The sequence below is a fragment of the Ischnura elegans genome, chromosome 6 (assembly GCF_921293095.1).
Source record: "Ischnura elegans chromosome 6, ioIscEleg1.1, whole genome shotgun sequence".
Taxonomy (NCBI): Eukaryota; Metazoa; Arthropoda; class Insecta; order Odonata; family Coenagrionidae; genus Ischnura; species Ischnura elegans.
This window is the reverse complement of record NC_060251.1, coordinates 77,655,336-77,676,110: the sequence shown is the minus strand read 5'-3', so window position 1 is coordinate 77,676,110 and position 20,775 is coordinate 77,655,336. Positions and strand designations below refer to the sequence as shown.

The following is a 20,775-nucleotide window of genomic DNA, read 5'->3' as shown; positions in this document are numbered from 1 at the left end:
CCCTCTCTCTTTAGGAAATTTATACTTTTAATTGTCATTAGTAGGTACTAAACATCCATGACTAGTTTTGGGAATGCTGACTTTTTGTACCTCCTCCTGAATGATTTATTCTCAGACTTGATTTCATATACATATCTAGGAATATTCTTTGTACAGTAGAACTTGTTTAGCACGTTTCCGAAGGGACCACCAAAAATGAACATGCTATCCAGGAAAACGTGCTAACCAGGCAAGTAGATGATAGCAATCGGGGTAATGGAAAAATCATCATAATTACAACTACTTTCGGAAGTTCTCATAGGAACCCCTTCCTGAACTCATTTCGCATTGAAAATCAAGAAAATGAGCACTGCATTGCAGGAACAGTACCATGTGAATGAAAATCACAGTTTCAAAAATTTCCCTGAGACAATTATGTAAAAACAGCATCATTATCCCGTGATTTGTCACTTTTATGTTTTAAGAGGACATATTAAGTTAAGTAATTTCTTCTTTCTGGCAGCTAACTCGGAGAATATGACAATAACTCTTGACTATATCATTTGGCTGTTTTGAAACATCAAAACTTTATTGACCATAAATCACGGCAACCGCCTTATACATTCATTGGAATGGAACCATATCGATTATTATATATATGTTGATATGACGATTAAGAACTTACAGATTATTAGAAGCACATTTTTATATTTTACAGTTGAAATTTGCTTTTAAAATTTGTCCAATGTAGTGTAATTTCTATTTCTTGTGCCGAGATCAAGTAATTTTACATTAATCTTTGCGTGGAGATCCAAAACATTGTCTGCTCCCGCCTGCAACACGTCAAGTGATGATGCACATACCCCTCGCATTGAGAAAAGCATTTGGATGCATTATGCTTGTAGAGAGAGAGAGGTGTAGGATGAAAGTAAGAAGGTCGATGGCTGATGATAATAAAATAACTTATGAATTCGAAGGTTTAAACACCTTCAGAAGATACTAGGAAACGGCTTGCAGGTTGCTTCATGGCTAGTAATTGACTGTACTATCCAGGAAAGCGTCATTATTTAAAATGTTCTAACCAAATAGTTTCACCTGTATTTTGTTCGAATGGTACAGGGACCGAGAGAAATCGGCGTGTTCAGGAGAAAAACATACTAAAGAGGAACGCACTAACCAAGTTTATATTTTATCTCCAATTCATCCTTTTTTTCCTCCCTGTGAACTTCTTTTAATTTATTTACTGACCTTATATCCTTCCCCTTTTCCCAATTTATTACTACATCCTCACTTTCCCATTTACCCTATAACCGCTCACTCTACCTCTTCCTTATCTTTTAGCAGTATTTTCCCCTTTCCAACCATGTCAAGAATTTCTTTGTTTGCTTCCATCAAATCCACCAAAATTACAATCTCTTCCTTAAACACCTCTGTTGTGTATCATATTCTTCAGTGTCCATATTTCTGAGTATATATGAGAATATATTTTCTGCTCACATTCTATCATCAATGAATTTATGAATTAAAATAGTGTGTTTAGGTCAGTCAATGGCATCAGTATATTAATTAGTTACAGCAATACCTTTTTTTTAATGCCTATATTATCAAAGGAATCTCATCAGGGGTGATGGAAAGGCATTGTATTTTTTATGGAAAACTGAAAGTTTTATCACTTTAGAAAAAGATGAATTACATCTAAATTAGAATCGCTTTCAAGTTTACTTGTACCCTATTGGTCAGGCCTTCTTCCTGCTGCTAAGTTTTGCATTGATTTATTGACAAAATTGTCATTTTGATTTTCTAATGAGCTATATTATTACTTAGATCATCACCAAGCTGTATTGCTTCAGCATTCCTTGTATGACCATACATTCCTAAATGTACATTAAAGTCCTGATTATCCGAGCTAGTGATGGGGAGAGGCTGCACGAACAACCAGAAAACATGTATAATCCAGACTCCCCCTTTTTTCTGATAATGTTCATAATTCATGCAAATCGAACTATATTACTTATGCACTTAGTCTATCATGTGAGATTGCTTCAAGGACTAATTGAGAGATTAACTAACTGCTAATCTTTTTTGTGGCAATGTCTATGTATCGTATTCTCACTGTTCCGTATACTCCAGCAAATTGGCTGATTATGAATGACTCGTGCAATCTCTGCTCCTTTCGTCTCTGCTTCTACTTCCCCCTCTGCCTTCGTTTCCACTACTCTATCTCTCTCCTGTTTGACCTTGACTGACTGCAGCGTAAACATGCCTGAGTTTGACGAAAGTTCTTCGGTGCCCTTTGGCTGTATTCAATCGGATACAAGGCCATGGCAATAATTAAGCAATTGCAATATGAAAAAATACATATGTATATAGATGGTAGATAAACCTTTCATAATTTTCTGATTTGTTATTGAAGGAATTAATTAAGAGTTATTTTCAGCCCCTCATCATCTTCTGCAATCCTATAGGATACATTCAAGTAAACTTGAAACATTTCTTGTCAGCAATTAAAGAAAATGATCATGTTTAATGATGGTAATTCTAATGGAAATGATAAGTCTTGTCCATTATTGCTTCAAAGTATGATAATCCTGGTGATCTTGTATCAGAGTTCTTGGATTACCTGCCACACGGATAATCGGGAGTTTGCTGTATGTTTAAGACTTCTAAGTGCTATAATTGCATTGTTAGCTATTTATTTTTTTAATGATTTGGAATAAAAAATATCTGCTGTTTTGTCAATTAGCAATCATGTAAACTTAACATGCTGTAAGACTTGCTTTGCCATTATTTTTATTTTTTATATTGCTGTACATTAGTTGTGCTGTGCATGATTGATATAAATTGATAGGACTCGTCCAACTAGTCAGGTGAACAAATATGTATTTCATTATATTGTCATCAATACTACAATGCGTATGAGTATCTTATCTTACTCAGCTTCTGTGAACATTATTTTTGTTGCTCCACTTATGGTGATCATTAATTTTTCTTCTCAATTAATTATGATTCACTCTTAGTTGAACAAAATTTTTCTGTATTTTTCTCAATCGCCTTCTTTTAAGATCTGAATGAGCCCTTTGTATGTAAGAATTGGCATTATTATAACACTGAGAATGTCTTGCTTTGTTTATGCGGAGTTAATATGTAATTGGTAGAGTGCTGCATGAAGGCTGGACAATTCAAATGCTGAACAAATGCTAAGACTAGTCATTAGATTGATTTCACCCGTGTTTTGAGTATGATATGATTTGTAAAACGTTCTTTTTTGAGGTACATACCAGGTGTAAATCAAGAGTATTATTTTTCATAGGTATAGCTTGGCTCACATCCCCATCACCTTAGCAATTGCTTTAATATACCATTAAATTTTGCTGCGGAAACAAATAATTAGATAATTCATTTCTATTTTTGAATGTGGTACCTAATGCAATGGCAAATAAAATGTAGTTGCTACCTATGTTAGAATGAACCTATTAAAATTATTCCTTAACCCTCCATTGACTTATAAAAAGTTGGTGCCAATTCTTTGAAATCGGTGAAATGTTTGGAAATTTGTGATCCACACCAAAGTACCTGATTATTCTTCTACAAAAAGTATCAAATCTCTTTCTCTAGTGTTTTTTAATTGCAGGGAAAATTTTGTACAGGTAAAACTAAATGAAAGAGAGGAAAACTTAAGTCCGATTTCAATGTTCACAGAAATAGATGTGTCAGTTTTAAATAATTATTTGTATTGAATGGTCTCTGACAGATTTTTTTGCAATTTTTTTGCATCGGCTGTCTGAGTTGTTGGGTCTGTCTCATATTGTGGTGATATGCATTTCAGTGATTTTTAGTGAGTGTACATTTACAGAGAAGAAATTTGAACATGGTCTAAAAATTCCTCCGTGTTCAATGTTATGAATGATTGTGTATGATGCCGTCAGACATGAAGCTTGAGAGAATAGAATGAAAATCTTTAAATCTATTTTCTCTGGTCTTGAGGAAAATTGTACGAATTGGTGATATAGATCTTTATGCATTTTGGAAGTTTGTATTATACTTATGGTCAAGGATTTTTGTGCAAGCTGTTTGTCAAATATATATATACATACCCAAATAAATGTTTTGAATAAAACCAATTTGTTTAATTCAATAATTTTGTTTTTTTCTTATACCAATATACCCAAAAATTAATTGTAGATGGTTATGTAAATCTTGATCACATAACTTAATTTTTTATTTGCTTGTACAAGATGTACATATTCATTTCTTCTCCAATATGAGGTATTAATAAAAAAAGCATAAAGTTAAAACGAAGACTGAAAAAAATGTAAGGAAAAATTAATGAACTAATATAGATTCTATCAGGTTTTGACTTTTCCAATAAAGCGTCAACCAGTCACTCTACAATGCCACCAGAAAAATTAGTCACTAAAACTGTCATGAAGGAAATTCTAACCTTTTTTTTACTTTTCTCATCTTAGCAAATCATAAGGCTTGGGAATTCAAAATTTATTGTGGTTTGCATTCATTAGTCACTTTGTTTGTGTATGAGAAACTTCCTGAGCATCAATCGCCAGGATGCATAAGACAAAATTTGAACATACGCAGTAACTATGCTTCTCATGCAACAAAATACATTCCCTCAAGGGTCAGAAGTGTGTAAATAAGTAATTTATTTAACTAAATATAGCCCCTTCCTTGTAACAACCATTGCCCAAGAGGTGAGGCAAGGCTGTCCTCTATCTCCGCTGCTTTTTAATGCGTACGCAGAGGAGATGGTAAGAGAAGGGATGAGTTGAAAGCTGAAGTAAAAGTGAGAGGAATGATGACTAAATAAGTGAGGTTTGCAGATGATCGGGCTTTGATTAGCCAGTCAGCAAGGGGGCTCTAGTGGATGCATTAGGCTAGTGTTGCAAAGAGTATGAGGTGACGATTAATCACACGACAACCAAGGACCATTTTGTAAAGCATCACGAGCTAGGAATACGAGACTCATGGCAAAAGTTGCAGGGGAAAAATTTGAGCAGGTAGATCAATTCAACTATTTGGGCGGCAAATTAGAGGAAAATAGATACATCAGGAAGAGAATCACATTAACAAAGGAGACATTCATGAACAGGAAGGAGCTAATGAGAGGATATTTATGTAAGAGTTGAGAGAAAAGATTAGTGAAGAGTCTGATCTGTAGTGGAAACGTGGATACTTAGGAAGGAGGACAAGAGAAGACTGGAGGCGTTCAAGATGTTGGTATGGAGAAGTGGATGGAGTGGAGGAAGAACGATGTGAAGTGCTGGTCATGGTGGGTGAGGAGAAGCAGCGTCTAGATGAAAAATGGAGGAGACAAGGTATGGATGGAACTAGTACTTAGCAGGGAGGCGGATGTTGAAAACAGCGTTAGAAGGTAAAATTTTAAGTAAATTAGGGAGAGGAAGGAAGAGAATAGGGTTATTAGATAGAATGAACATTTTAATAGCAAATGTGTTTTAAGTAATAAATAGGTGAAAAACAGTAAAAAAAACCAAGGCAATGGATTATAAAAATTGCTTACCCGATGTTAGCTGAGAAGTGAACTACCTATTCTTAAAAAATATCTGTTTAAAGAGTATTACTTAATTACATCACAATGTCTAAAATTTAATAAAAATGATTTACTTTATTTAAATTCAACCACTTACATCACAAGCATCTTCTGATGATTCTTTCACTTTCCTTTTTTTACTCACTTTATCAATGTGTAAAGGCCGCTTATATGCTTTAAGAGAAGAAGAGTCATACAATTCATGAATTTTGCTGAACATGAAGCGAAAGAAAAAGAGTAGGTTGTCAAACTGTCCATCATATTCAACAGCACTGGTTGCTTTGAACAATTCTAGTAAAAACTCATGGACTGCCTCGACAGTAGCTAGATACCAGCGGGGGCTACCTTCCTGGTGGCGCCAAAACTGAGACAGCCTATTTTCCAGTATAACACACCGCAGGCCTTAAATTAGGAGAGAAAACAATACATGAGTCATAGAATTCGCTCATTAAATTGAATACAAGATTTAGTTATGAGAAGTGACAGAAATGAGAAATTTGATACTATGTACTGAAACTCAATACAGAAGTGAACAAACCAACATGCATTAAATCCTGGTAGTGTAATACAACAAATATCATACATATAAAGCGAAGATCAGGATATGAAAGAGAAACACATGTTTAGATTTAGTCAATCAAATGGATATTACTTCTTTTTGGGTATTCAAGCACACCATGCAGATTCCTGTGGAACTGATGGCAATCTCATATGATAACATTGTTGGCATAATATGAAAACACACCAAAGAAGCCTAATCTTTGATAAAAATATAAGTAATTTCAATTGATAAATATATAATCAAAGAAGAAATTTACAAGTAAAAAAAATGTTGATTGAAGTTGAAAACAGATTTGCCTGAAGCCCATCAGCCAAGTCACAAAAAGAAGTTAAACATAACACAAATGAGAACATATATGATGTTCTCCAACTTAATTCAGTCTTTTATCTTATTCTACCATATTACCCTAATGAAAATCACACTCCACAACAAGCAGAAGGACCAACTTGGAGTCACACAATTTAAAGCCTGAGGCTTTATCTATCTGCAAAAGTTTGTATGTGGCCAGTGGCAGATCTATTGGGGGGGGGAGGGCTAAGGGGGCTATAGCCCCCCCTTGGACATCTAATTTACACTAGATAGAATGGCAATTTTTGTTCGGACCTGCAATGCTTCTGGGAGTATACCCCATACTTAGCCCCCCCCTGTCCCTATTCTGGATCCACTACTGTGAGCATAGGCGGATCCAGGGGGGGGGGGCACGGGGGCACGTGCCCCCCCCAGACCCTCAAAAATATGCAAGATTTTTCATATGCTCCCATTATCATTGCATTTGTTTTGTATTACGAGGTATCCTTGTGCCCCACCCAGAACAAAATCCTGGATACGGCCTTGCTTGTGCCCCTCCCAGAAAAAAAATCCTGGATCCACCCCTGACTGTGAGTGGCTATTTTCAGAAAGGAACCAAGATGTTCTGTATATTGGTGGATAAATGAGAAAAACAGACTTAACCATGGATTTTCTTGGCTTAGATCCAATCAAATGATTAATCAGTTAAAATGACTAAGATGCTTGACAAAAGATTGTTATCCTTTATCATTCAACGTTATAGGTACACCTTGAATGTTTTTACTTATGGAAAGATTAATCAAAGTTACCATTACATACATGACAAAACTGGAATGGCAATTCATGATGAGATTCATCGCAAAAATTACAGAGGAATTCCTATGAAGTGAATATGAAAGATGAAAATATTTGTACCAAATAGAAATGTTTCATTGTTCCTGCTACTACCATTTTCATATCCCACCCCCCACTTTTGGGCACAGAGCACAGTAATAAAACTATTTTTATCAACTTCATGCAGCACGATTAAAATTAAAAAGCTCTCTCATAAAGTATCTGCTATATGAAAGAATTTGTAAGCATTAATATGGATACCTAGGAGGGAAATTAATTTAATTATGATTAAATACATACTATTATAAATTTAATAAGGAAGGACTTCCTCCTTCTTGTTTTAAAAAATAAATTTCACATTAAGATCAAGTGATCATGAAAAACCAGTTTCTGTCCCTAGTGTGCAAAATGATTACATATCTCCAGGAATGAAGAGGACTTATCTCTTATATGTACCCTTTTTCCCCGACTCATGTTGGGTGACCTTGAATGAGCTTGTATCCCTTTGGGGGCATCCATTAATTATGTGTGGCATTTAGGGGGAGGGAGGGGTCAAGCCGATTCTCACCCAATCTCATGTGAGGGAGAGGGTGGGTCCTGACAAGTATCACACAATTATTTTTCCGCAAGAAACAGAGTAAAATGTGATTCTAGACTACAATCTTAGTAATCTTAAATTCATACTAGTCTGAATTAATCTTGAGTAAAAATAATTTCACAAATTTTTTTCTTAATAAATCCAATCCAATGAAGCATAAATCAACGTTTCTAATGGCTTACAGGAGCAGCTGCGTGTTGCGCTTTGTCGTGCAAGCTTTCGCATCCATTACAGGGCGCATCATCAGGCGATGAATGTGATGCGCCTTCATCACCTGACGATGTGCCTTGTAATGAACGCGAAAGCTTGCACGACAAAGCGCAACACACAGCTGCTCCTGGGAGCCGTTAGCAACGATGCCTCTCGCTGCAAAAAACTACGTTCAAAGCCATTAATCAATGTATTTACACTGAAAATATGCATTTAGAACAATCTCACGTGAGATTAGAGGGAGGGGGTTGATACAAAACTCACTATACCTCACAAAGACGGGGTCCAAAAATCACCTCACATAATTAATGTATTCCCCCTTTCACTCTTCTGGCCAATCACAGAAGAATGGCACATGGAAGTTTGGAGGAGGACTAAGACTGAAGTGAACATCGTTTTGAAACCCACAGTGTTGCCAAACGTAATCTGTGAAAATTGCACAGTGCTCCTTTGTATGGCTTGCTCCTGAGTGAGTGTACATTTAATTTCACACACTGGTAATGCTGGCTGGCTGCATGGAGGAGAGCGGAAGGGAAAACAGAGGGGATGGAGGGGAATAGTGAGATGGTGGGGACAGCGACTCTGATTGGCTAGTAACTCTCTCCCGTTCAGCCGCCAAGAGTCGGGAAAAAGTAAATAAATAAATTTTAATGAACATTCAAACAGTTTTTTAAAAGGGCATCAAAGGGTACCTCTTAGCCGCTGATCTTTGTAAATTCCTTTGCTTTGGTTCCAGGTGCTGTCAATAAATACTGCTCTATGGATAGCTGGGCGATGGCACTCGGGCATACTTTGGTTGTTCTCATCATCCTTTTGACTCCCACTGTTAAAAGAAAAATATAAATAAAGTCACAACTTCTCAATATGAGGACAAAAATAGCAGACTTAGATTATAAATTACATGATTACAGAGAAAAATGGTAACTTGATGAGGACAATTGTTGAGGGACTGTTTGATGAGAAATAGGGAACGGGACGTCCTCGAATGAGTTACAAAGGAGAGATTATTTAGGATGTGAAAGAGAAGAAATATATCACAAAAATGGCTGGGAGGAAGAGAGGGGAATAGATAGCTGCATCAAAACCAATCTCACAATTGGGTGGTTTCCTATTATTATTTTATTGCCTAAATCAAAAGATCTTGGAGCACATATTTCACACTTTTAGATTTTTAAATGACAATTTTTTGCGATTAAGTGAAAAGTGAAAATTTTCAAGCATGCGAAATCACGACGGCTAAATATGAATGCTGGGAAAAGCCAGTGTGACATCATTCTGGTTCCAGCTGCCGCCATGTAAGGCCACCTTGGTGTGAGGCTATGAGCGCCAATACAATGCAGGCTGATAGCAAGTAGCACAGTATCCACCTAGCAGATAGCGGTTGGCTTGAATAAGGATTATTAATACCCCATCAAATGAGGGAAACTTTCCGACCTTAGGCAACTTTAATAGGTGATTATTAAGAAATGTTTCCCTGAGTTCTGTGCCTCATGCATGCATTGGTAATCTCAGAGGATGTAACACTCCTGACTACTCATGTAGCCTCTGGGTCCCTGTGACATCACGTGGAGTGGCATTGCAGGACTGCCAACCTGGCCTTTTTCAAATGCAGTTAAAATTGAATAAAAAAAAAATGCAGAAACTGTTGTCATCACCAACAAACCGACGCGGTTGCACCGGAAATATGGAGAAATTGGCAGTTAAAATTGACCATTAACATTCGTCTAAACTGAAATTTCTAAAACAAAATAATTTGTATATTATGAATACACTAATGGTGGGAAACGAATCTCAATCAATGCCTTTCGTTTTCTTTCATGAAGGAAACTACCCTATTGTAGACAAATGATGATGATGAAATAAGAGATGAGAAATAAATGTTTAAATCAAAGAAATGAGCCGAGGAAGAATAAATCACATAATGCACTGAATATTAAAATATTATAGAAGAATAAGAATGACAAACATGTGCATCAAAGAGTATTTAGATGCTAAAAATGCATTTGGTAACAAATATTTTACTTTTTACACGCCAAAATTTAAAGAAATTTAAAAGAAACTTGATGCGACCATTGATTCAAAACTTGAATTGAGTTTTCAAAGGTAGTGGTTGATACTAGAACTATGAATAACTATAAAATGAGATATTCAAATGTTTGTGAATACATATGACTGCTAATACCATATTCATTCCTGAGCACATCAATTGACTTGGTCCTGTCCAAGCCGAGATACGGAGCACATCAACTGACGTGCTCTGCCGGTCAGGCTGGGAGCCCTTTCTCTGCCTCCGTACGTGACTAATATCCACTTCCAAGTCTTCCAATTTTTTGTATGGCAAGCTTCCCTCTTTCAAACAGTGTGCACCGTTTGTAAATAGCAGTATTTGAACGGAAGTTGTGTCGTGAAAACCTCCCTCTATATTTCTGACTTATTTTATCAGCCGATTTTGATGACTTTAATGAAAATCCTGCATTGAATGTGTTAACTTTAATATTCAACTAATGTATTTTTATAAATAAATAGTCCTCTTTTTGCAAAAATTTCTGGGAGAAAATTAATATTCAAGAACCCACCCTAGTAGAAAAAATTGTGTTCTTTTGGTGTTCTTTATATGTTCATTCAGTGTTCAAGTGTTCTTTTGATGTTCTTTTGGTGTTCTTTTATGTTCACCAATTTCTTGGTGTGTTCTTTTGATGTTCAATTTATGTTCTTTTTATGTTCATCTCAGTGAACACAAAATGAACATTTTTCTTTATGTTCATTTTGTGTTCCCTTTGAGTTCATTTTATGTTCACCATGGTGAACACAATATGAACATTTTTTTATGCGTTCATTTTATGTTCACTTTGTGTTCATTTTATGTTCACCATGGTGAACACAAATTGAACATTTTTTTATATGTTCATTTTATGTTCACTATGTTGAACACAAAATGAACATTTTTCTTTATGTTCATTTTGTGTTCCCTTTGAGTTCATTTTATGTTCACCATGGTGAACAAAATATGAACATTTTTTTATGCGTTCATTTTATGTTCACTTTGTGTTCATTTTATGTTCACCATGGTGAACACAAATTGAACATTTTTTTATATGTTCATTTTATGTTCACTATGTTGAACACAAAATGAACATTTTTCTTTGTTGTTCTTTAAAATAAACCAGTATAAAAATTCTCATTCCTAGGAGGTGATTGTGGATAACTGCAGTTCATGTGTCATGACAAGTAGCTTTACATAAAACAAGTAATACAGATGATTTTGGAGACTTTGTCTACCAAAAATGAGTTTGAATTTCGCCATCTTGAAATCCACAAAACTGTATTTTTTAGCAGTTTTCCATAATATTTCTAGAAATTTAAAATAATGAATTTCCGGGAAAATTATCCCAAAATGAAGGCATATCATCAAAAAATGGACATTGAACGATCCGAGAATGCAATCAAGGAACACCTGAAAACACTCTCAATATGTACTTTATTGCATACTAAACAGGGATAAGGCCTGAGCATTTGGCTTTTAGTAAAAAGTTCGTTTCTAATAAAAAAAGCTGGAAATAAAATGATTTGAAACTTATCCAAACACTGACATCAAGTGTTCATGGTAATGATGGGACTTCCGTGAAAGCTTTTTCTTTGTTGTTCAACAAAATGTTCTTTTTATGTTCATTTTGTGTTCTTTTGATGTTCAAAAAAGTGTTCATTTTGTGTTCAAATTATGTTCTTTTTATGTTCATAGACGAGTGTTCATTTTGTGTTCTTTCTGTCACAAAACACATAAAAAGAACATAAAGTGAACATTCGGTGAACATAGAAGGAACACAATTTGAACATTAAATGAACATAAAAAGAACACTGAATGAACACACTTTTTTCTACTAGGGCATGCACAAGTGACTGATACAACCTGAAAATTGGCTCCAGGATATAAGTTACTCTGCAGTGGTAAGTGGGAAATGTGTGCAGAGTATTTTGAGTAAAAAGCGTGAGAAGTCAATGATATCCCAGAACAGAAAAAATAGAGAATATTGTGTGAAATAATTTTCATAATGAAGTGAGTGAAAGTTATGGGAAATCCTTGCGTAAAGTGGTAAATTAAATTCATATTTCCACGGAAAATACCCACCCCAACCGTTTGATGAACTCAGCAACATGAACTGCATCTTTTCCAGGATACACCAAGACTACCTATGGGATAAATATAACGTTGTAAATAATTACATGGAATTACTAAAAATTGAACAACTAAAAATTCAGATTTGAATTCAGTGACTTACATTCTCGTCAGGATTATAGTCTGGAATGCAAGGATAAGTATATATGGTCACATCTTCAGGTGCAAGCACAGCAGCATGAGAGGAGGTACTTTTTCCATCAATTTCACGTGAATGCTTAATTATGTCGATCTTAATAGGCAACTGAAATTAATTTGATGTGTGATTATGAAACAAATTTTTTCCATATTTGAATATGCTACTGTCAGTGGCGGATCTAGACAAAGGCATCCATTATGAGATATCCAATTTACACTAGGTAAAATTGTAATTTTGTTCGGACCCCCACTGCTGATGCGAGGTTGCCCCTCACCCCCGTATCCCCCCCAGGTTTCCCACCTAACCTCCCCCCTTGTCTCTGTCCTGGATCCGCCACTGGCTACTGTGGTTTCATACTATTTTGTGAGGTATTTGGAAACAATAGATAATGATTTTGAAATAACTATTAGTAGAAATTTTTCCACATTCGAGTAAGTGATGAGGAATGGCTCCAATGGCCGAGTAACGACGTGTTGTCAGTGAGCGCGAAAGAGTGACTTTCCATGACCGTGGTATCAATAGCAGAAGGTAATCCCGTAATGGCCACAGTCGTTTCTGCCGGAAAATTAAGCCTTCAATGCTAGTATTCATAAGCTCACGTTGAAGACCATAAAAGTTAACAAAAATGACGTACCTACTACGATGGCGATTCTGTAGTAGCTCAACTGACTTTACAATGATATCTCTACATTTCCGACTGGCTACGTCAGTCTCAACATCAACTGATACCCTTAACCTCTCACCTTGACTTTTGGTAATCTTCCTTCAATGCTTCTGACTGGCAAATAACACGTGTAACAATAATATTTTCTAGATTTATTGCACCCAGGGCACGGGCTTCGTTCGCCAAGCTCTTCGAGGAAATCATGATTCGCTATTTTGTACCCCCGAAAGGGATCGTCGTCACTAACGCTCTCTATGTTCTGCATAATCACAAATACGTTCAATAAAATTCCATAACCGATTTCAGTAAGTATTACGAGAAAATTGTGGGCACAGTTCACCATAAACACAAATAAGACATCCACTTCCGAATTTGACGGTGACATACATTCTTTTGTTCGCGCTTCCCGCCAAAATTTCAAACCTTTCTTATTGAACGACAGGGACATGAGCAACGTATTTCTAGCCGCATACATTAAGATGACTTTTCAAACGATATATATTCAGTTAATCGAGAAAAGCTGTTACATGTAGAAACGGTTTAGTATTTAGGATTAACTTTTACTCAGGATTTATCCAAGGAAAGGAAATCCAGGCAATTTGCGGGCAAGTAAATTGTTAATTAGGAATAAATTTTAAAAATCTTGGAAAATGCAATGAAAAAGTAAAGAGGACGAAAATAAGAAAAGAACAGAGAGATGGTATTATTCTCTCGAAAGACCTTATTAGGAGCACGTCGCTAGTGTATGGGATTCATATGATAAATAATTACTTTCGGATATGGATGGGATATAGAGGCGAGCAAGATTAGATTCGTCATGATAAACATATTGTAGTGTAACTGAATTAATTAGTTGTTTATAGTGGGAAATTATCACCAGTTAAAGGGATAATTTTATATAAAATCTTTTGCGAAAATGCATCTGGCGTAGTATAATTTATACCACTCGGTTATGAATTGATGAAATAAAGTGGCACATGCAGCGTCCGTAAACCTTTGCCTATTCCCCGAAAATCAAATATATAATTCGAGATTGAAATATGAACTCGCATTTATTTATTTATAATATAGTGTACTCCCATTGCTACGTTTTTGCCGAGATTATTAAGAATTTGCATTCACGTTCCGCCATTTTATATTATTCTCAGAATTTCCTTACGAAGATGGAATTTTACAAAGGGAATTGAAGCAATCATTTTCATGAGTTCAATACAATCCCGCGGATTAATATAAAAATGTTCATTTGAGCTTTATTAAAATGCCACTATTTTTACTTTTACGTATTAATTATCAAAGAAAGTAAGTTTTCTAAATGCCGCCACTTGATACACTATATTTTTAGGATTAGAAAATGACCTTACAGACAATACTTATGTTGCATTTCTATAATAACTAGCTCCTTTCAGAGCTACATCTATGTTTCTTTGCTCGCCTTTTCCTGCAATGGCGAAGCAATTAAATAGTGGTAGCATATTTGTAAAGATCATAATTACCAGTCTGACACTGCCAGGTCCCAGCCAAATGCGATGGAGATGATGTGTAGAGTAAACTATAGATATAAATAATATTTTGCTCAAATTAAATTTCGTGATTAAAAAATCCAGCAGGAATGTTCTATTATCAAACAAGAATGAATTGGGCTTCATCTCAATTATCTTTTCGTGTTATAAGTGATTCAACGATCTACGCCCGTTTAACAGTTGAAAGAAAATAAATTCTCCAAGGCCGTACCAGCCGTACTCTTTGCTGGGCAAAAAGGCGGGGGTGGAAAGTTACACGGATAACGGTGACCGAAACAGTATATGAAACAAACAATCGCGCAAGCTCAGTTACCTAGCAGATTTGCTATAAGAAACAAAATTTCTGCGTAGGTCTCAATTCACACAAACGCAGGTTTGCGAAGCTTCCGCTTACGCCAGTGACCCACTCGCACAAAAGAAATAGACAAAAATATAAAACTAGGACAAGCACGGTGAGTGCGTGCGTCCCACGCGGACATTCGTTCCTAAGAACAAATCCGCAATGTGCGTGAGTGTGAACGTGATTGTCCTATGTTTATATTTTTTGTCTATATCTTTGGTGTGAGTATGGGTCACTGGCGTAAGAACTCTACCGCTCGGATGTATTCTCCCGCACTGGAATACTGCTCACTAGTTTGGTCAACTGCCTGCCCCACTGCTCTTAACTTGCTCAACCGCCCTGTCAACTTCTTTCTTGCTGTAGCCCGCCATCGGATCTCCACACACGGATATTATGCCCGTGGCCCTACCCATTCATCCCCCGGAATGTCCAATACAACTAACCGCCATGTCTTATCTAATGTTCCTGCATAGAAACTTCGGCGGGTCTCTCTGGACCAACGTATTCTCCATCTTTTCCGTTTTCATGTTCCTCCTCGCCCCTTACGTAATGACTCACTGCTTCACAAACCGCTATTTCGTCTTTCCATCTCTCAGTGCTCTCTTTTCTACCGAATCTCCTCCTTGTTTAACTCTCAGGTTTTAAATCCCTGGACATCTTTTCCTCTAACACTATTTTCAAATCCTCCCTTAACAGCCACTTGAACAATTCACCATTGTCTACCATAACCTCCCTTCCTATGTTCAAACATTTTTTCTGTTTTTTATTTATTTATTTATGGTGTCATCTTTAAGCTGTTATCTATTTATTGAGATCAGCCGATGCAATTCCTTTGGGCCGTTTTAGCTAGTGAAATAAATAAATAAATACATTTTCTCAACAGCTTCATTTTCAAAGGTATTTTGTTGGTTATTTTTGTCTAACCTCAAACATTTTTCGCCATTCAATCCGAATATTATTATATTCCTTTTGAATAATTCGACGAAGTTTTTTTTTGCTGCTCTTATATTCCGGCACTGAAATTATGAATGGTGTTCATCGTCTAACTTTCCTGAGATATTTTAAAAATCTCATTCATCCTCAGGGTTTCCGTGTTGTCCAGCGCTTACATGACATCATATCAGATCACACAATCGGAGATACACGAAAAGATAATTGAGATTACGATCAAGTCTCCGCTTGATAATAAAACATTCCTCAAACTTCCCTGCGCCAGCCCTCTTTGTTCCTTTATATCGCGATGCGGGAAGTAGTGGGCATGACGTTTACCCAAACCAACTGCCGGCAAAATAAAAAACTTTAATCTTATCACGTACGAAAAAGTTAAATGCAGCAGTCAATTTTCGAAAGAAAATTGGAGGAAAAATGACAGTTTGAAGAAACGGTACGAGACAGAGAAATCTTGTGATCAAGAATGTAAGAAATATGCAAACACAATCTATAACAAACTATTAATTAGCAGATAAGAGACTTGTTCGCGGAGCTCAGACAGAACTACCGGTTTGGTGGACTTCTGAAATTATGATTGGTTTTCTTCGTTTAACTTTCGTGAGGTATTTTTAAAATCTGATTCACCCTCAGGGTTTCCGTGTTGTCCAGCGCTTACATGACATCATATCAGATCACACAATCGGAGATACAGGAAAAGATAATTGAGATTACGATCAAGTCATCGCTTGACAATAAAACATTCCTGCTAGAATGTTTAATCACGACGTTTGAATTGATTTTGCCCATGATATTTTCAATGACTGTCTTAAGTGGGTCTAGGTGGGAAGAATCTTATCGATAAAAGAACGATTTTTAGCTCAAAAAAATGCATGACTCAGAGAGACAACTATTTTCCCGGACGAGGTACGCCAGTATGTTCCATGTACTTCTTCGACGACTCATAATTTCTGATTCATTTTTTTCGCTTTATTGTAGTATTCTTTTACCGATTACGGAGGGTTTCCATGGAGTACTTAAGAAGCATTCTGTGTGCCTCACTTGCATCCAAGCACTTCCCTCTTCAATTCACTGTAAGGCCTACTCCCTTCATTCGATCTAAAAATCCTATCCTCTTCCTTCCTCTCCCTTGTTTACCTAACATTCTATCCTCCAACACCGTTTTCAACATCCCTACCCCGCTAAGTACTCGCTCCATCCATACCTTCTGTGTCCTCCGTATCTCATCTAAAAACGGTCTCTCCTTCCTTACACTATCTTTTCCACCAGACCCCCCTTACCCTCTTAGCTTCACGCCATAATCGATTATTAATTCCTCTATACATTCTGTGACCCTGCTCTGAGCCCACGTTCTTCTACTTCCTTCTCTCCTCCATCTCGTCAACCATTGTCTCAATAACTGCGTCTTCTTTGTCCTTCTGCTGTCAAAGTAGGCAATTGATTTCTCCGCCGCTTTGACTATTCCCGTTTTAATATTTTTCCACCCTTCCTCTACAGTCAGTGTAGGTACTTCCAATCTCCCGTATGCTAACGTCCACTACTTCCTGATATTCTCTCCTCACGGTCCCCCTCAGCACTTCTACATTCAATTTCCTCGTCTTCCTAACTTTCATTAGTCTTTCGAATCTTAAGTTGCATTTCATGAGCACTAGGTTGAGGTCTGAGTCCGCAGCTGCTGCAGAGAAGCAGCGCGAGTTTTTCACACTATTCCTAACCCTCTGCCTTACCGTGATGTAGTCTATCTGATATCTTCCCATATCCCTTGGACTTTTCCATGTCTACCTCGACCCCAGTGGCGCCGACTCCATGGGGCCTGAGGGGGCCCGAGCCTCCCCAAATTTTCGTTACAGATGTGAGGAAAAAATGTGTCAGGCTTGTCAATCTTCCCCGGAGTGTCCAGATATCGAGATTCGAGTAATCAGGGTTCTAATGTTGATCATATGACTCTTCTAAAATGCTTAATAACCTTAAAATTCACTACTTATATAATTTACCGGGGCAACGTCCCCGGTTTGGGCCCCCCCCAATATTTTTTGTAAGTCGGCACCCCTGCTCGCCCCTTTTGATGACTGAACCACGTGTTTGTGATGAATAACTTTTTTCTCCCACAAAATTCTGCAGCTTTATCTCCCCTGTCGTTCCGCATTCCTAAACCAAATTCTCCTATTTCGAGTCCATCTCTCCCTCCTTGACTGAGGCGTTCCATTTCCCCACCACTACTAGATTTTTCTTGCGGGCAATTTTTCTAATTATTTCCTTGAGCTGTTCATGCACCTCATCTACTTCTTCCTCCCTATGATTACTCGTGGGCATGTAAATTTGAACCTCCACAAGGTTGGAGGGTCGCGCCTCAAATTCTACCACCACAATCCCATCGCTTACCTGGTCTATACCTACCACCCGCTCACCCATCTTCCCGTTTAATACTAAAGCTACCCCTCGCTGACTTTTCTCCCCACCACTATAGATAACTATGCCCATCACTGCATTGTCTCCACCATCCCTTCACCTCACCTCGCATAATCCCAAGATTCTACATGTCCTCCCTTTCTCCATTTCCCTTTTGATGTTTTCAAGCTTCCCCGCCCTCATCATTGTCCTCACATTCCACATACCTACATATATTGCCGTCTTCTTCTTCTCCTCCATTTTCTTTGTCTTCTATGCTTCTTTCTTGATTGCTGCAGCTGATGATGATAATAATAAGCCTCCAGGGGTGCCGACTTACAAAAAATATTGGAGGGCACAAACCGGGGATCTGCCCCAGGAAATTTTATAAGTAGTGAGTTTTTAGTTTTCTAAGCAATTTAGAAGAGTCATATGACCAGCATTAGAACCCTGATAACTCGAATCCTAATATCTGGACACTCCGGGGAAAATCTACAAGCCTGACACATTTTTTCGCCACACACATAGCCAATTTTTGAGGGGGCTCGGGCCCCCTCAAGCCCCATGGAGTCGGCGCCACTGTAAGCCTCTACAACTATTTCGCATGTTTGACCACCCCGAGAACCTTGCCGACCTCGCTGCCGTGCACGACAACCGCCCTTTGCGGACGGTTCCGGTTCGATGAGTTTTCGAGGCTCATTTGGTTGTACTCCATGTTTTCAGGTAAGAGATAGTTGGTAGGGTTTCTCACTTCCATTCCAATAGTGTTTTTTACGTGACACCATCACGTGGACTACCTTTCGTCTGGTTCCTACCCTTCAACCTATCTGGAATAGGTGGCCCTACCGGGAATAATTTAGAATTAATCCCGACAGTGCAGCTCTTGAGGTCATAGGAACGCGCAAGTCTTTCCTCCGCGACAAGGTGGTAGCCCAAGGGAAAGGTTTTTCGCTACATCATGGACAAAAATTTTTACTTGGAATTTGTATCTTTGAATTATTGTTTCATCAGGTTAATTGGGGCGACCAAAAAAAGATGTTAGCACTTCCTCAAATAGGCCAAATAATTAGTGAAAGAATACGTTGGCTTGAAAAAACGGCTTTTGCCTAGTAACCAGGAAAGACAACGAAAGAGAAAGAAAATGGATATACCCACGGCAAGCTTCGTGAGAAAACTTAAATCCTACCCTATGCGACATGTTTCCGCTTCGAATTCCAAACAGTGGCACCGACTCCATGGGGCCTGAGGGGGCCCGAGCCCCCTTAAAAATTCGTTATGGGTGTGAGGAAAAAATGTTCCAGGCTTGTCAATTTTCCTCGGAGTGTCCAGATATCGAGGTTCGAGTTATCAAGGTTCTAATGTTGATCATATGACTCTTCTAAAATTCTTAAAACTCACTACTTATAAAATTTCCCGGGGCAAGATCCCCGGTTTGCCTCCCAACCCCATCGTCGACATCCCTGATTCCAAACCAAATCATATGTTTGCAAAAAATGTTCACCAGAGTTACGAGTTTAGTAACCAAGCAGATCAATCCGATTCTCTTTTAATATTAAGCATTAAACCTCAATTAAGCATTTAAGGTCAATAGAGGCTGTGAAGTGTGCTTAAAATGACGATTTTAAATTAAATTAAAGTTAAAAACAACGTTCACCCAGTTTTGACTCCTGTCGCAGAGCCGGGACGGGAAACGCGATCGAAAAACTGCGTTCACATTCTCAGCCGCAAACTTTTTCCGAGAATTTTGCTTTACACTCGGATTGCTCATATCTCTCGAACTCCAATATAAACTAAAATAAAAAACAATGGAAATTGTGGATAGAGTACCGTTATTGATAATGAGAAAGGCGAGGAAATGGAATGTAGAAAGTAGAAACTCTGAAGGGAACTATGAGGAGAGAATATCAGGAACCAGTGGACAATCTAGTAAAAATAAAAAAAACATGCAAAAAACAATCATACTTAAGAGCAAGGGCGTACCCAGGATCAAAAACTGGGGGGGGGGGGGGGGCAAGCCATGGTTATTCAAGTTGTAGGTGAGATTTAAGCATGGAAAATAAGGTGAATGAAATCAACATTTTAAGGAAACTATTACAGCTCTTCATTAAAATATATTATTTTTCTTCAAGATATTTGCGATTTTTGCTTCTGGGGGGCATCTGCCCCCATCCTGTCCCTCGCTGGATACGCGCACGCTTAGGAGTTAAGATTTTCACCACGCATTGAAATCATGAAGGAATATACAGCTCAAGCCAGTGGGCCCATTCTTTCACAACAATAACAGTGACCGCCAGTCATAATACGAACTCACAAGCACAATTTGACGAGGTAACACCAAAATTATTACCAAATGATACGAGTAAGTGCTAGGTAGTGGATTGGTTGGTGAACAGGGCCGGTTCTAGACTTGGTTTTTATCTAGTGTGAGCGAACAAAATTCCGCCCCCCCTCAAAGATAACCTGAGAGGCTGTAGGACTAGTACTGAACATAGGACTGAGCGCTGAGGCACCCCCTTTTGCTGGGCGCCCTACGATGCCACTTACTTTTCTTACCGCTTGAACCGGCGC

The 20,775-nt window shown here is 37.7% G+C and overlaps 1 protein-coding gene across 2 annotated transcripts; it reads right to left on the bottom strand.

Annotated features, from left to right (window-relative positions):
• Nucleotides 1-5,592: 5,592 nt before the first annotated feature.
• On the bottom strand, nt 5,593-14,692 carry LOC124161032 (tRNA-uridine aminocarboxypropyltransferase 1). Of its 2 annotated transcripts, none has more exons than XM_046537175.1 (5): nt 14,505-14,692; nt 12,312-12,452; nt 12,161-12,222; nt 8,727-8,857; nt 5,593-5,944 (listed from the first exon to the last, which is right to left on the bottom strand). In XM_046537175.1, the coding sequence occupies exons 1-5, from the start codon at nt 14,655-14,657 to the stop codon at nt 5,628-5,630; spliced, it is 804 nt and encodes a 267-aa protein (XP_046393131.1). In that variant the 5' UTR covers nt 14,658-14,692; the 3' UTR covers nt 5,593-5,627. The 2 variants fall into 2 exon arrangements, with proteins under 2 accessions (XP_046393131.1, XP_046393130.1); XM_046537174.1 differs by lacking the exon at nt 14,505-14,692 and adding an exon at nt 13,091-13,371.
• Between the last annotated feature and the right edge of the window lie 6,083 nt (nt 14,693-20,775).